The following is a 13,768-nucleotide window of genomic DNA, read 5'->3' as shown; positions in this document are numbered from 1 at the left end:
TTGTATCTTTCCCCTTTCTCTGCCCCTTTCCCTCCCCTCCTGACTTGTCCATTCGGTCATTAGGAAGAATGAACTCCTCAGCAGGTGAGCTGTGACTGGTACATTGGCAGATGTGCACTCTCTTCCATCATAAGCCCTGGTTGTCATCTGAAATCATCCTAATGTCCACTTTAAGACACAGACAGTCAGTCGGGGTGGGGAGGTGGCACACACCTGTAATCCCAGCACTCAGGAGGCAGAGGCAGGTAGATCTCTGAGAGTTCGAGGCCAGCCTGGTCTACAGAGCTAGTCCAGGACAGGCTCCAAAGCTACAGAGAAACCCTGTCTCGAAAAAACCAAAAAAAAAAAAAAAAAAAAAAAAAAAGACACAGACAACCATTAACAATGTATCATATATGTTGAGAAAAGTACGTATTGTGTGGATAATTCACAAGAGAACTTTGGGCACCAATAAGCCAGAATTCATTGAAATTGGCATTAAAAATAAGAAAAATGACTGGTCTTTGGGCTCCAATCTAATGGCTTTCCTGGCAAGGAAGGGGACTGAGTGAGTTGTTTCCTGGTGCATTCTGTGCTGTGGAACAAGCCTAGGCATGAGGTCTTGCTCTGTAGACCTTAGGACTACCCCTTCACACAGCACTTTCAAGAGCCTTTATTTTAATTTTTATTTTTCAGAGCACTTTTCATTTCACCCAATGTTGCTCTTGCTTTATAACTGAAAAAAGAACCACAAAACCAAGTGGACTGGGGTTAAGAACCTCTCCAGTTTCCTAAGTTAGATCCCTTCCATCAGCCCCAAAAGTGGATGCATTCCTGCTTTATCTGACCCTCAGACAGTTGGGATTTACAGATGAAAGGTGAATTATTCAGTGGTTCTTGTGGTGCCTTCAGGGTTAAGTAGGCAGGGGGTCTGCTGTGAGCAGGATACCCCTGTAGCCCTCACAGAACCTGAGTGGAAGCTCAGGCCACTGCCTCTCTTGACTCAGCAGTTCCTGAAGCTGCTACTCACTGTCTCCAGCTCTTCAAGCTCTGTTCTGCTCTGGCTTTTCCTCTATAGAAAGTACTCATACCTTTGGATGGGCAGACCTGAGCTCAAATCCCCAAACCAGCTACTCAGGTGCAATTCTAAGATTATAAAGGAGAGATCTATGCTCTTATTTACTGACTTATTGTTTCCTTTATTAAAAAGCAAACAGCCCAGCGGTGGTGGTGCACGCCTTTAATCCCAGCACTCAGGAGGCAGAGTCAGGCGGATCTCTGTGAGTTCGAGGCCAGCCTGGACTATCAAGTGAGCTCCAGGAAAAGGTGCAAAGCTACACAGGGAAACCCTGTCTCAAAAAACCAAAACAAACAAACAAAAACTCTTGCTGTTTATCCCAGGTTGACCTGGAACTCACAATAATCTACTGCCAGGAACTCTGGAGTGCTAGGATTACAGGTGCACACCCACCCTACTATGACCACACCCTTATTTATAGTGGTGGGAGAACTCATTTTACAATGTGTTTGGCAGAGAAAAGCCATCTCAGGTTGACAGTGGTAACAAAACTATAGCCAGTCTGCTATAGTTGAGTAGCTCGCGTGTTGAGTAGCTCAGTGAGGGGAATATCCTGTTCACACTGGAAATGAAAATCCTGCATTATCCACAGGCTTTGTTGTTTAAGCTGCTGTAGAACTCTAAGGTCCTTATTCTGCTTTTGGAATGACTGTGCAGGCCCCTTGGTGCAGAGCAAAAGTCAGCAAATTTGGAGTTGGTTTGGGAACCTGAGGTCCACAAGCCGTGGGACAGTTCCACTCTAGTGTAGCTGTTCCTTGTGCGCATGTCTGAAAACACTGAGCTTTTAGTTTCCTGCCTCTCTTACCTGAAGGTATAAACTCATTTTGTTAGTCTGTGATATTTCTGAAGAAAGTGAAACAAAACCCAGAACTCTGGAAGACCGGAGAGGCAGGCCATGGGTTGTTTGAGGAGAGCAAGCCTTTCTTTTTGCTTTCTCCAGAACATGTTAATTCCTCCTCGGGACTGACTTTTCCTCACTGAAGAAAACTCACTGGGGAAGGAAAGAGGGAGGGGCTGGGATAGAAATCACAGCCAGGGCTGTAATTCTCATATGCTCTAAATTATATGAATATCTTTTAACGATTTATTTTTCACGTTGGCATGAGGACCTGTCTTCTGGGTAGTCGATACCAATGTGAAGACTTTCTATGCTTCAGCAATGTCTGAAAGTCATAAGGAAATAATTAAGTGTAGCCTTTTCAAATAATTTCTCTTGTCATTTTCCCTTCCTTTGCCAATGAATATCTGGAAATGGTGTAAAAGGAACAATTCATAATTCCAAAAGTTCAAGTGTAAAAGGTAAATATCTGTGTGATGACTTTATTGCCTTTCTTTTAAACAGTGACCCACCTGCACACTTGGAATGCCTGGCTTTGGTGATGCTGTGTGCACTGATCACTGCTGTAAAAGATGCTCTGTCTGTTCTCTATGCCTCTGTGCTTCACATCCTTCCCTAGTTCCGATATGGATCTGTAATTTATAATAGCAGATCGTGTGAGGAAATCTCGTTTTCCTAGAAATGCATTCGTCTGAATAACACATATTCACGCAGACCCCCAGAACCACACAAATACAAAGGGACACAAGAATATGCATGTCACTCATAAATTTTATAGATCCTTTCGATAGATGCCACTTTATTAAGGCATCATGGGTGAGGTTCCTATTTCTAAACAAATGTTAAGTCAGCAGCTGTGGAAGCTGCTTTGTTTGGTTGCTTTTATGGGTTTTTGGTGGTGGTGGCCATGGTAGTATTGTTATTTTGTTTTTATCTTTTTGTTTTCTTTAGGACACTTTTTTTTTTTCTTAATTAAAATTCTCATTGAAGGGTAGGTAGTTCCTGGGCTAGAGAGATGACTCAGAGGTTTTAAAGCACTGGCTGCTCTTCTAGAGGTCCTAAGTTCAATTCCTACATGGTGGCTCACAACCATCTATAATAAGATTTGGTGCCCTCTTCTGTCACATAGGCAGTATACATACAGGCAGAATACTGTACACATAATAAATAAATCATTTTTTTTAAAAAAGGTAGTTCCCAAGAATAGATGCCATATTTAAGTGAGACCACTTGCAAACTCTTAATAGGCTTGCTATTAACTCCCTGGATTAATGGGAAATAGATTTTCCTCTTATCAGAAAAAAAGAGATTCTAAACTATGGAAAAACATTATGATGAACTTGGGGATTTTTCACTTCCATCCCTGCTGCCTGTGTGAATATGACAGAGAACTGAAAAGAACAGAGTGATTTTTAACACCCAGAGGTAGCTATATCAAGAACTCGGGTAAGGCAATGACCTCAGATGCCAGCTGCCAGAGTACAGGAGGAAAGAAAATGCCTTTCATTTATGGTGCTTTTGATCCTATTGATACCCACATTTTCAAATAGTTAGCAGCAGTTAGCTCAGGCTGACTGGTAAAATGGGCAAAGGAAAGTTAGCTACGTAGCCAGGAGGAGGAGCCTAGCTCTGGGAAGGATTATTGAGCCTGAATATTTTAAGTGAGTAATTGGCAGACAAGAGAAATCGGAGGAGAAAGAGAGAACAAAAGGCAGAGACAGACTATGAAAGAGACCAATGCCAATGGCGTCTGAAACAGATCCAAATGTGACAGACTATGAAACAGACATTTCTCAATGGTTACCCCCGCAAAATCCACTTGCTGTTTTGTGAATGCTCCTAAAATCTGAACGCAGCTGCAGGAATGACTGCCAGATAATGCCAACACTGCACTGGGCATCACTGTCCCTTCACTTAAACACAGCTATTTCTAGAGGGTTCAGAGCCTTTCACTGTGCTTCTGGTTTCTGGGGATTGCACATGCATGTGTGCACGTGTGTGCATGTGCTCGTGTGTGTGTGTGTGTGTGTGTGTGTGTGTGTGTGTGTGTGTGTGTCTTTTAATGCCCTGATATATTACTCTCAACCATGCTGAGTTGTAGAGATGAGATTTAAGATGTGCCAAGTGATCGAACTGACAAATAAAATCCCTCACATGATCACTTCTGTCCAATTCTTGCTCACACTGGCCATGACATGGTTTCTTTGATCTCCTTGACTTCAGAATATATTAGACCAGTGTCCAGATGTCACATGCAGATGTTTCTCATTACTGGATGGAATCTGTAGATTCATGAGATTCTGAGCTTGATAAATGACACATATTTATGGCTTTCTCCTTAGGTTATAATCACCAACAGATGAGTGAAGGACAGAGACAGAAACCTGAATTTTACAACCGCACGGCCTCTGAGTCAAATGTCTACTTGAATAGTTTCCATTACCCAGATCACAGCTACAAGGACCAGGCCTATGATACGCTGAGCCTGGACAGCTCGGATAGCATGGAGACCAGCATTTCTGCCTGTTCACCAGACAACATCTCTAGGTAAGGCTGGATGAAAACCACCTTCGAGTTTCAAACACAAACTCATCAATTTGAGACGTGATGTATATTATAAGCTCAAATTTTAGATATAAAATACACAATACAGATGGGTGCTGGGAATCTGGGGACACTGGGAATTAATTTCCTTGTATTATATATGTTTTGCCAGCCATGTATCACATGATCCATTTTCTCACTTTGAGTTTTTTATGCTTGGTTTCTGATTTACACTGTGCTTCAAAACTCATTCCCTCTGTCAGTAGACTCCAGATTCTGTTTGCCCTTGCTTTTTATTAATAAAGCTATGATCTCCAAGACCAGAGTCATAATTTTAAAAGCCTTTTGACCCTTTTGCTTTGGCAGAGAGAAAACTTTAATTATTTTGTATATTAAAAATCTGGGCCGGGCGGTGGTGGCGCACGCCTGTAATCCCAGCACTCGGGAGGCAGAGGCAGGTGGACCTCTGTGAGTTCAAGGCCGGCCTGGTCTACAAAGCAATTTCCAGGACAGGCTCCAAAGCTACAGAGAAACCCTGTCTTAAAATACCACCACCAACAACAAAAATCTGTGCAAGGATTTAGACAGTCATATTTATCTTCATCTTTTGAGACAAGCAAAATGGTGCTGTGGACTCGGGAGCAAACACATTATAAAGTAGTGGGGGTAGTTTTCCTTTTCTGAAGCCTTGGCCATGAATGCCCTGCCATCTCCTGGGTAATGTGAAACCAGATCCAGCATTCCAGTCTCACCTGTCTCTTCTCCCAACAACCTTCTAGCTCGCCAGGATGAGGGCTCCCAATACACTGAGAAAACTGAAGCTAACATTCTCCCATACACTGAGCACAAAGTCAGTAAAGTAAAGGTTTGGGAAGTCACTAAAAACGCAAGAGTCAAAACAGGGCCATTGTAGGTGGCATCCAGGAAATTTCCTAAAAGGTAGTTCTGGAATTGAAGCAGAATGGGATTTTTGTAGACTTTGCCTTCAATTATTTGTTTTCCAAGACTTAAGACTTTCTCCCTAATTTATGGACTAGATGTTTTAAGATATATTTTCTGACAGCCCCCCCCCCCCCACATATATAATGTATTTTGATCTCATTCACCACCATTACACTCTTATCCCTCCAACTGCCTCTGAGCCCCCTACACTTCGGAGCCCCTGAGACCTGTTTTTCTGACCCTTGTGCTTATTGACAGTCTAAATAAAGAGCAAAACCAGCGCCAGCTCCAGGCGTTTTCTGGTCCTCATGAAAATGATGTTTCAACAGAAAGTGAAGGCGAATGTGCCCACACTTGAGTAATTCTATCACTGTACAAATGGCTTTTTTGTGACATAATCAACCACAAAACCAAAGTCTGTGTCACTAGAATTTCAGAATGGAATCACTTCTTTAATAGACTTATAATTTGGGGATATTTTAATGCATAGTTTAAAAAAAAATCTTCAGCACAGCAATTTTTTTTTGTTTTGGCCCTTGGTTGCTGTGTGTACCAGTTTCAAGATGATCCCGCTCCACAGGACATATTCCAATAGTCTTTGTATTGCTTGTTTGCTTGGAGCTTGTCGTGGTGTCTCACAGCCTAATAGGGAGTGGAAGCTTACCTGAGTAGAATATGCTTTTTAAGTTTATTTTCTTTTTAGATTTATTTACTTTTATTTTAGGAATATGAGTGTTTTCCCCTACATGTATTTCTGCATTGTGTGTATGTGCCTGGCTCCTTTGGAGGCCAGAGGAGGGCATCAGATCCCCTGGAGTTACTGACAGGTATACACAGTTAATTACAGTTACAGACAGCTTCTGCATGGGTGCTGGAAATTGCATCCAGGTCCTCTGGAGGGACAGAAGATGCTTTTAACCAATGAGCCATCCCTCCAGCCCATAACATACACTTTTTAAGGTAGTTGGTGGCATTGGAGTGGAATTCCTAATTTCTCTCTCTTCACTTTATACTCCACTTTTGTTGGTATTTTCTACTTTAGGTTCAATTTTTTGACATTTTGAGTAATCACTTAGTGATATCTGACCATGATCGTTAGTTATCTATAATTGCCAGCACAATCAGACCAGCCCTGAGTGAAGCAGCTATGGATGGTAATGGGACTGTGCACAATGACTTACCAGTAACTCTGCAGGAACATTGTCATACAGAGATCTAAGGGACAGATGTGTCTCACCAGACACACACACACACACACACACACACACACACACACACACACACACACGATAACTATGTGAAATGATGGCTATGTTAAAGAGATTGATTTTGGTAATCATTTTACGATGTATGCCTGCATCACAATATCACATTATGCACCATAAATTTGTACAAGTGTCAGTTAGACACATGCTCAATAAAGTTGTTTGTCTTTGGAAACAAAAGACAACCAAAAACAGTAAATAATAAAATCTAAATAAATATGAATTGTGATGAGTGAGGTAGGCTATGATGAATTACTTTTGTGTGTAGATGTGTGCATGTGTGTAACTATAGCCCCAGTCCTAATTTTTTTAATTGGGGAGTTTTGCAGACCTGTAATTTATTTGAGACATGGCCATACAAGTGTGATCATGGACAGCAGCATGGAATATACATGTATTTGTATTCTCTTATATGGCGTGCAGCAAATAATATCCTCAGCTTTCTCAGCTGGATCAGTGAAGTTTGTTCCCATTCCATCTATAACTTTTACTTTTGCATCTTGCCCAACAGCTAATGGAAAGAATAGCAAGGAAGGAAGGAAGAAAGGAGGGAGGGAGGGAGGGAGGGAAAGAAAGAAAGAAAGAAAGAAAGAAAGAAAGAAAGAAAGAAAGAAAGAAAGAAAAAGAGAAGTTATTATATTCTGTTTCTCATGGAAAAACATATGGATAAAAAGTCCCAACACACACTGCACCCAGTTTTTAGGTCTGTAAGATTCCAGTGTCCCTTAGACATTCCCCACTCCATGTCTGCTCCTAGTGGGACTGGTAGTTTTGAGAAGATAAGCTATGTGCTCTGCATTACTGGAGGCCTTCATCTCTTCAGAAGCATTTCTAGTCTTAGATCGGAGGCATCTTAGGTTTGATTTTACCAAAAATAGTTGAGGCTGGATGTGATGTCTCACACCTGTAAATTCCAGCTTTTAAAAGTCAGGGTAGGAAGATGGTGAGTTCTAGGCCAGCCTGGACCCCTGACTCAGAAGTTGATACAGGCCTGGGTAGATGACTCAGTCCATTAAGTACTTGCCACACAACATTAGGATCTGAGTTCTGATCCTATAACCCTCTAACCAGAATAGATGGATGGATGGATGGATGGATGGATGGATGGATGGATGGATGGATGGATGGATGGATGCATGGATGGATGGATGGATGGATGGATGGATGGATGGGTAGATGGATAGATAGATATAGATATAGATATAGATATAGATAGATAGATAGATGGATAGGCAGACAGACAGACAGACAGACAGATGCCAGGCATGATGATGCAGGCTTGCCATCCGAGTAAGGAGAGGCAAAGCCAGATCCCTGGGATTAAATGGCCAACCATCTAATTGGGAAGGTCTAGGTTAGTGAGAGATTCTGTCTCACAAAAGTAAGTAGAGGGCTCCTGAAGAACACCACCTCTGGCCTCTACACACATGTGTGCACACATGTCCCACCTCCCACGGGTGTCCATATACAAATATTATTTAGTCATGCTTTATATGATGCACTCCATAATAACCCGAAGGGCTCCGTGTGTTCCCCTTTGTACACATTCTTAGACATTTTCTCTGAATGTGCCTCTCGGGCTGGACTTTGTGCTATCGGGACACAAACAAAGCAGCCTGTCCATTCTCAAGTGGGCCCAGAAACAAGGTAGGTGCTTGAGTGAGCACAGCACACCGTGCAGGACACATCAGGGCCCTCTATGAACGAAACATCTGGATATGTGACCTCTGACCTAGACCCCCTGGATGTTCTTGCAGTTCCCACTCTTTTGGGTTTTTTTCCCTTCACTTGTTGGGGTGATGTCGTTTCCAAAAATGCATTTCTTTTGAAGCTCTTGAATCCCTTCATGCATTTTTCCCATTAATATGACAGGGGAGGCCTTTGAACAAAACTGACCAGCACTTACTCAGTACACCAATGCAAGTCACCTTGACAGTGATATCCTTTAAAAAGTAAAATACCCACGCATACAAAGGCACAGCAAGTGACTTCAGACGCTAGGTGTCATTCACACAGGACGTGGTGATAGTCTAGTTGGTACGAAAATTTGAGAGTCGGTAACTGACGAGGAGGCTCACATGGCTGTCACTCTTAGACTTCAAGGATGCACTTTGGATGTCCACTTTTTAAGATTTAGCTTTGCTTCTGACTGGTTTACACTGGTCTTGTTTTGCATGGCCATCTTTGACTCCTAAACTGAGATCAGTCAATCTCTGTGCTATGCCCAGATCATGACCCCAAAGAGACCACCGAAGACCGTGGATGTCCAGAATGCAACAGCAAGGTTTATTTTGTTGAAGTTTACATGCTCGTTCCAAAACACTCACTCGTAGCAGTGAGGCTGGAAGGAGCTTGCTCTTTCTTTGTGAGGCTAGCTTTTTAAAAGCTAAAACCGCAAGCCCTTCAGGGCGGTTTGGGGGCGTTGGCTTGGGTGCTACTGGGATTGGTTTATTTTTATCTCTGTTCTCTTTTAATTGGGTGAGGGTATGTAACCTTTGAATTTATTGGTTGGGAGTTACAGTTATCTTTGGGGGGGGATGGCTGTCTGGGACAAGTCCCAGGCTTTGTCCTTGAGCTGCCATGGGGGCTGGCTGGCCTAGCATGTACTGACTGTGGGGGCTGGCTCAATGGTCCAAGCTCTGTCCTTGAGCTGCCATAGACATAATGAGGGGTCCCAGACAGTAAACAACAGAAAGGGAGCTACTGCAAGGACTCTGCCTTTTGTTCATGGCCCTGCCAGAAACTGCTTGCTCAAGTCTCAGGAAACTGAAATTGAGGCCTGATCTCTGAGAGGAGACTGAGCAGCCTGTCATGGCGTCTGCCTGGTCCTTTCACTCTGCTGATTTTCAGACATGAATTGATTGGGCCCTTAAGACCAATGACTCATGAGTAATAAATATCCTTCAAATTGTATATGTTTTGATTGTGACATGTAACTTGACTGTGTGTGTGTGGGGGGGTGTGAGTGTGTATGTGTGTAATTTGATTGTGATATGTAACTTTAGTGTGTGTATGTCAGAGAGACTTATTGGGATGAACAAATGTGGATTTTTAAAATATATTTTTATTAATTCTTTGAGAATTCCGCATGTGCATACAATGTATTTTGATCACAATCCCCCTCCCTGACTCCTCCCCCTCAGCAAATATTCTGAAAAGGTTTTTTTATTACATCAGTGCCAGCACATCCAACATTGCTAGGATAGAAGAGATGGAGAGACTCCTGAAACAGGCCCAGGCTGAGAAGAACCGGCTACTTGAATCCAGGGTAAGTAAGGCTGGGGGGGGGGGGGGGGCCTCCTGCCAGGAACAAGCAGCCTTCCTTCAGGGCCTTCCTAAGCGCTGTGACCTTGGGTAGCCCCTCAGCCCTCTTTCCTATCCCCAAAGGAACGGTGCTAGCGAGGTGGCTTCTAGGGCCCTTTACTGCACTTTTACATCCCTAAACTTCAAGCGTGCACCTGCGTTTTACCCAGACCAAAATGGATAATGGCTACTTTGCATTGCGTTTCCCCCTAGATGGCCGAGTGCATGTTTTCTTGAGGGAACAGGGAAAGATAACGACATTTCTTTAGGTGTTCTCCTGTCCTTCCCAACTCATGCTGCTGACCTCACGGTTGTGAAATCCCAAACCCCCATGTTATTGTGACTTTATTTCAGGCCAGAATCAGAACTTCCTTAGGAATCCCCTCCCCACCCCCAATGCCTGTGCATCCTGCCCTGAGGGCACCTCCTTTCCTTTTCCTCTTCCACAAAGCTTCCTCTGTGACCTCTAGCCAGGAAGCTTCAGAGCAGTAACAGGAAGTGGAGGGACCTGTTCACCCAGCAGAGTCTCCCAGAGAAAAGCCTGTGCTGCATGGCTAGTGCTACATGGCCGTTTACAAGGAGGAACCAAATGCCTGCATATAGTCACAGCCAGATTTTCAGTGAAGACTAATATTTAATTGCTGGTTGATTATTTACTGCCATAAGACTTTGGGAGCCATGCACATGATGATCATGGTTTGTGTTAGTCCAGGTTATGTACTGAAGAAACTAGCAGACAACATGAGACTTGTCTAATGATAATTGGAGCTCGGGTACTTATTAATTGGTCCCTTCGAGTATGAATGTCACGGTTTTTAAATATGTATTGTTCTGTATGATGGTAATTAGGAGCGGGAAATGGAAGCCAAGAAACGAGCTCTGGAAGAAGAAAAACGACGCCGGGAAATCCTGGAAAAACGACTGCAAGAAGAAACCAGCCAGAGGCAGAAGTTAATAGAAAAAGAAGTAAAAATCAGAGAGAAGCAAAGGGCACAGGTCGGTCAGTCAATGTGGATGCATCGGTGTAGGTCGCCCCCTGGCGGTCATTGTGTAGAAGACGTTAATTCTGGCCAAACGCCTAGTGCTTGAGGGAATGGTTAAGATGTGGGTTAGTGTGTGGGCGGTGCTCATTTTAGAACTTCTAGGGAACTACCAAGCAACTGACACTTTGCTCTGCTCACGTGTGACTCACATATCCTACTCATGCTGGAGAGAGAAAGAGAGACTTCTATCCAATTTCTGGATACATTTAAAAGGAGAATATGTTTTTGTCTAGCTTTGAAAAGTGCGGTTGAAGTGATCAATAAAAACACACATGGGGGGCCATAGAGATGGCCCAGTGGTTAAGAGCACTTGTCTCTCTTCCGAAGTACTGGAGTTCTGCTCCCAGCCGGCACTCATGTCTGTTAGCTCACAAACTGCCTATGCCTACAACACCAGCTCCATGGAGCCCATTGCCCAATGGACTCTTCTGGTTCTGCACTCAAGTGCACATTTACACACACACACACACACACACACACACACACACACACACACACTTACAAAATCAAATTAAAATGTTAAAAAACATGTGTGAATAGGTGATACATATGTATATCATGCAAACTAGAAACTGTGATGGAGGAGAGGAAAGATTCTATCAGGCATTCTCTAGAAGCAAACTTTCCAAAACAGGATAAATGTAAATTGTACCAGCCCAGTTTCTTGGTGTGGTGGTAGTATTCCCCCCCCCCTTTCTAACCACATATGTCCCCTTTCCTACACCAATCTATAATACCTGTCCCTTCAATTAACAAACTCAACCAAATTTAGGAGAAAACATCCATTTGGTTTACATTTCTTTCTTGGTCCCCAGAGATTCTGTTCTTTTCACCATAGCTGCTTACATTATGTGTATCTTCTGAGGATGAAGGTTTTGACAGTACTACATCGTGTAAAGCTCCCATGAGTTTCATTAAAGTTGGTCACTCATCTAGCAGACTCAGAGGCATCATTTCCTCATCCTCTCCAGTTGCTGACCATTGGTCCTGCAGTGACTGGCCACTGTCTTTAAGACTTAGGTGTGCTGAGGCTTTTGTGCAGCAGCAGCCTTACCGTGAAGGTAAAATACTGAGAAAAACATGGAAACTGAAATAGATCCTTTCATTGGATTATGCTCTGACCTCTGCTAAACTCTGACTGGTGGTGAAGGTCATCCATGCTTGTTTAACAGCTGAAGCCAAACCAAAAGGCAGAATTCTATTTTAATCTTGATTATAAGCTTTTCCTCCAACTATATGATTAGATCATTTCCCCAGGGCAAAAGCATGGAATTATTTAGCAGAATTTTAAAGAGAGAGAAAGAGTATTTGGAAGCAGCATCTATGGTGATCTGTGTGCTTCCTTGGATGATGTGAATGAACCTTGACCCTCATTATTAGTGAAATAAGACATCCTTGCACGTCCCCCAGGCCTCTGCTCATCTCCCAGACCTCTGCTCCTATACAGCTGCCCACATCAGGTCCAGCATTGATTCTACCCCTCAGTTTATTTTAACAACTCTTTTCAGAGCATATACCCCTTCTTTAAATAGATAAGCTGACAGTTTTTACTCTGGGGGATCTTCTAGGAACAATGTCTGTTCCATGAGGCTGTGGGTAGATTACCTTGGGAACATTGTTGTGGTCTTGTGGAGGGAGAAGGAGCCCCTGGATGGCAGCCTGTCTCATTCCTTACTTGGCCCCCAGGCTGACTTCTTTGATGTTACAGTTGTGAGGCTTTTCAGTCTCTCTTTTACCTTCTCAGGGAGTGGAATCAACAAGCCTGCCTTTAGCCGCCCCTTCTCTATGTAGCACCCTACTTAAATGTCTGTTTATTTAGTCTCCAGATGACAAGTGCCTTCCTTATCATGAGTTCTTGTAAATTGCTGGGTATTTTAAGACTTCAGCTCTACACTACCTTCTTGCATCTAACAGATGCCATCTGAACCAAAACAGTTATCTGTAGATGAAATGGGCTTTGCTCCTTTTCAGGCTCGTCCTCTGACTCGCTATCTGCCTGTCCGGAAGGAAGACTTCGATTTGAGGAGTCACGTGGAGACGGCGGGCCACAATATTGACACCTGTTTTCATGTGTCAATCACAGAGAAGACCTGCCGGGGCTACCTCATCAAAATGGGTGGAAAAATTAAAACGTGGAAGAAACGTTGGTTTGTTTTTGACCGGAATAAGCGGACATTTTCTTATTACGCAGGTGAGTGATAAAACAAATTGAAAGTGATACATTCGAGTCTATTAGAAATAAAAGGAGGGCTGGAGAGATGGCTCAGAGGTTAAGAGCACTGACTGCTCTTCCAGAGGTCCTGAGTTCAATTCCCAGCAACCACATGGTGGCTCACAGCCATCTATAATGAGATCTGGTGCCCTCTTCTGGCATTCAAGGTTACATGGATAAATAAATCTTAAAAAAAAAAAAAAAAGGAAAGGAAAGGAAATTAAAATTCATTATCTGAACCTAGAAAATGTGAGAGGGTGAGATAGTAGGGTCATTTGAACCCATGAGTATGAGACTAACTTGGGCAACATGGTGAGACCCTATCTCAAAAAGAAAAGAAAAGTAACAGAAAAAGAAAGAGAGAAAGAGAAAGAAGAGGTTGATATGTAGAATAATTAATGGTAATGATAGTTTGATATCTTGATAGGCATACATTATTTTATAGTCATATTTATAGCATTGAATATGTTATGAATTTCATTTTTACAAATAGAAATCATGACTTTAAAAATATGAATTAATCTATCCTATTTCTGAAATAAACTATAGTCCAAATACATATTA

The 13,768-nt window shown here is 42.8% G+C and overlaps 1 protein-coding gene across 6 annotated transcripts in view; it reads left to right on the top strand.

Annotated features, from left to right (window-relative positions):
- Phldb2 (pleckstrin homology like domain family B member 2) overlaps positions 1 to 13,768 on the top strand; it is a 102,441-nt gene that overhangs the window by 83,749 nt on the left and 4,924 nt on the right. For all 6 annotated transcript variants that reach the window (XM_036203789.1, XM_036203792.1, XM_036203793.1 and 3 more), the window contains 4 exons: positions 4,238 to 4,442; positions 9,824 to 9,914; positions 10,799 to 10,945; positions 12,964 to 13,183. In XM_036203789.1, coding sequence (XP_036059682.1) covers positions 4,238 to 4,442; positions 9,824 to 9,914; positions 10,799 to 10,945; positions 12,964 to 13,183 — 663 coding nt within the window. The remainder of the gene's footprint in view (positions 1 to 4,237; positions 4,443 to 9,823; positions 9,915 to 10,798; positions 10,946 to 12,963; positions 13,184 to 13,768) is intronic.

This window comes from Onychomys torridus, chromosome 12, assembly GCF_903995425.1.
Source record: "Onychomys torridus chromosome 12, mOncTor1.1, whole genome shotgun sequence".
NCBI lineage: Eukaryota > Metazoa > Chordata > Mammalia > Rodentia > Cricetidae > Onychomys > Onychomys torridus.
The sequence above is the reverse complement of the archived record's forward strand: the minus strand, read 5'-3'. Positions and strand labels throughout refer to the sequence as shown.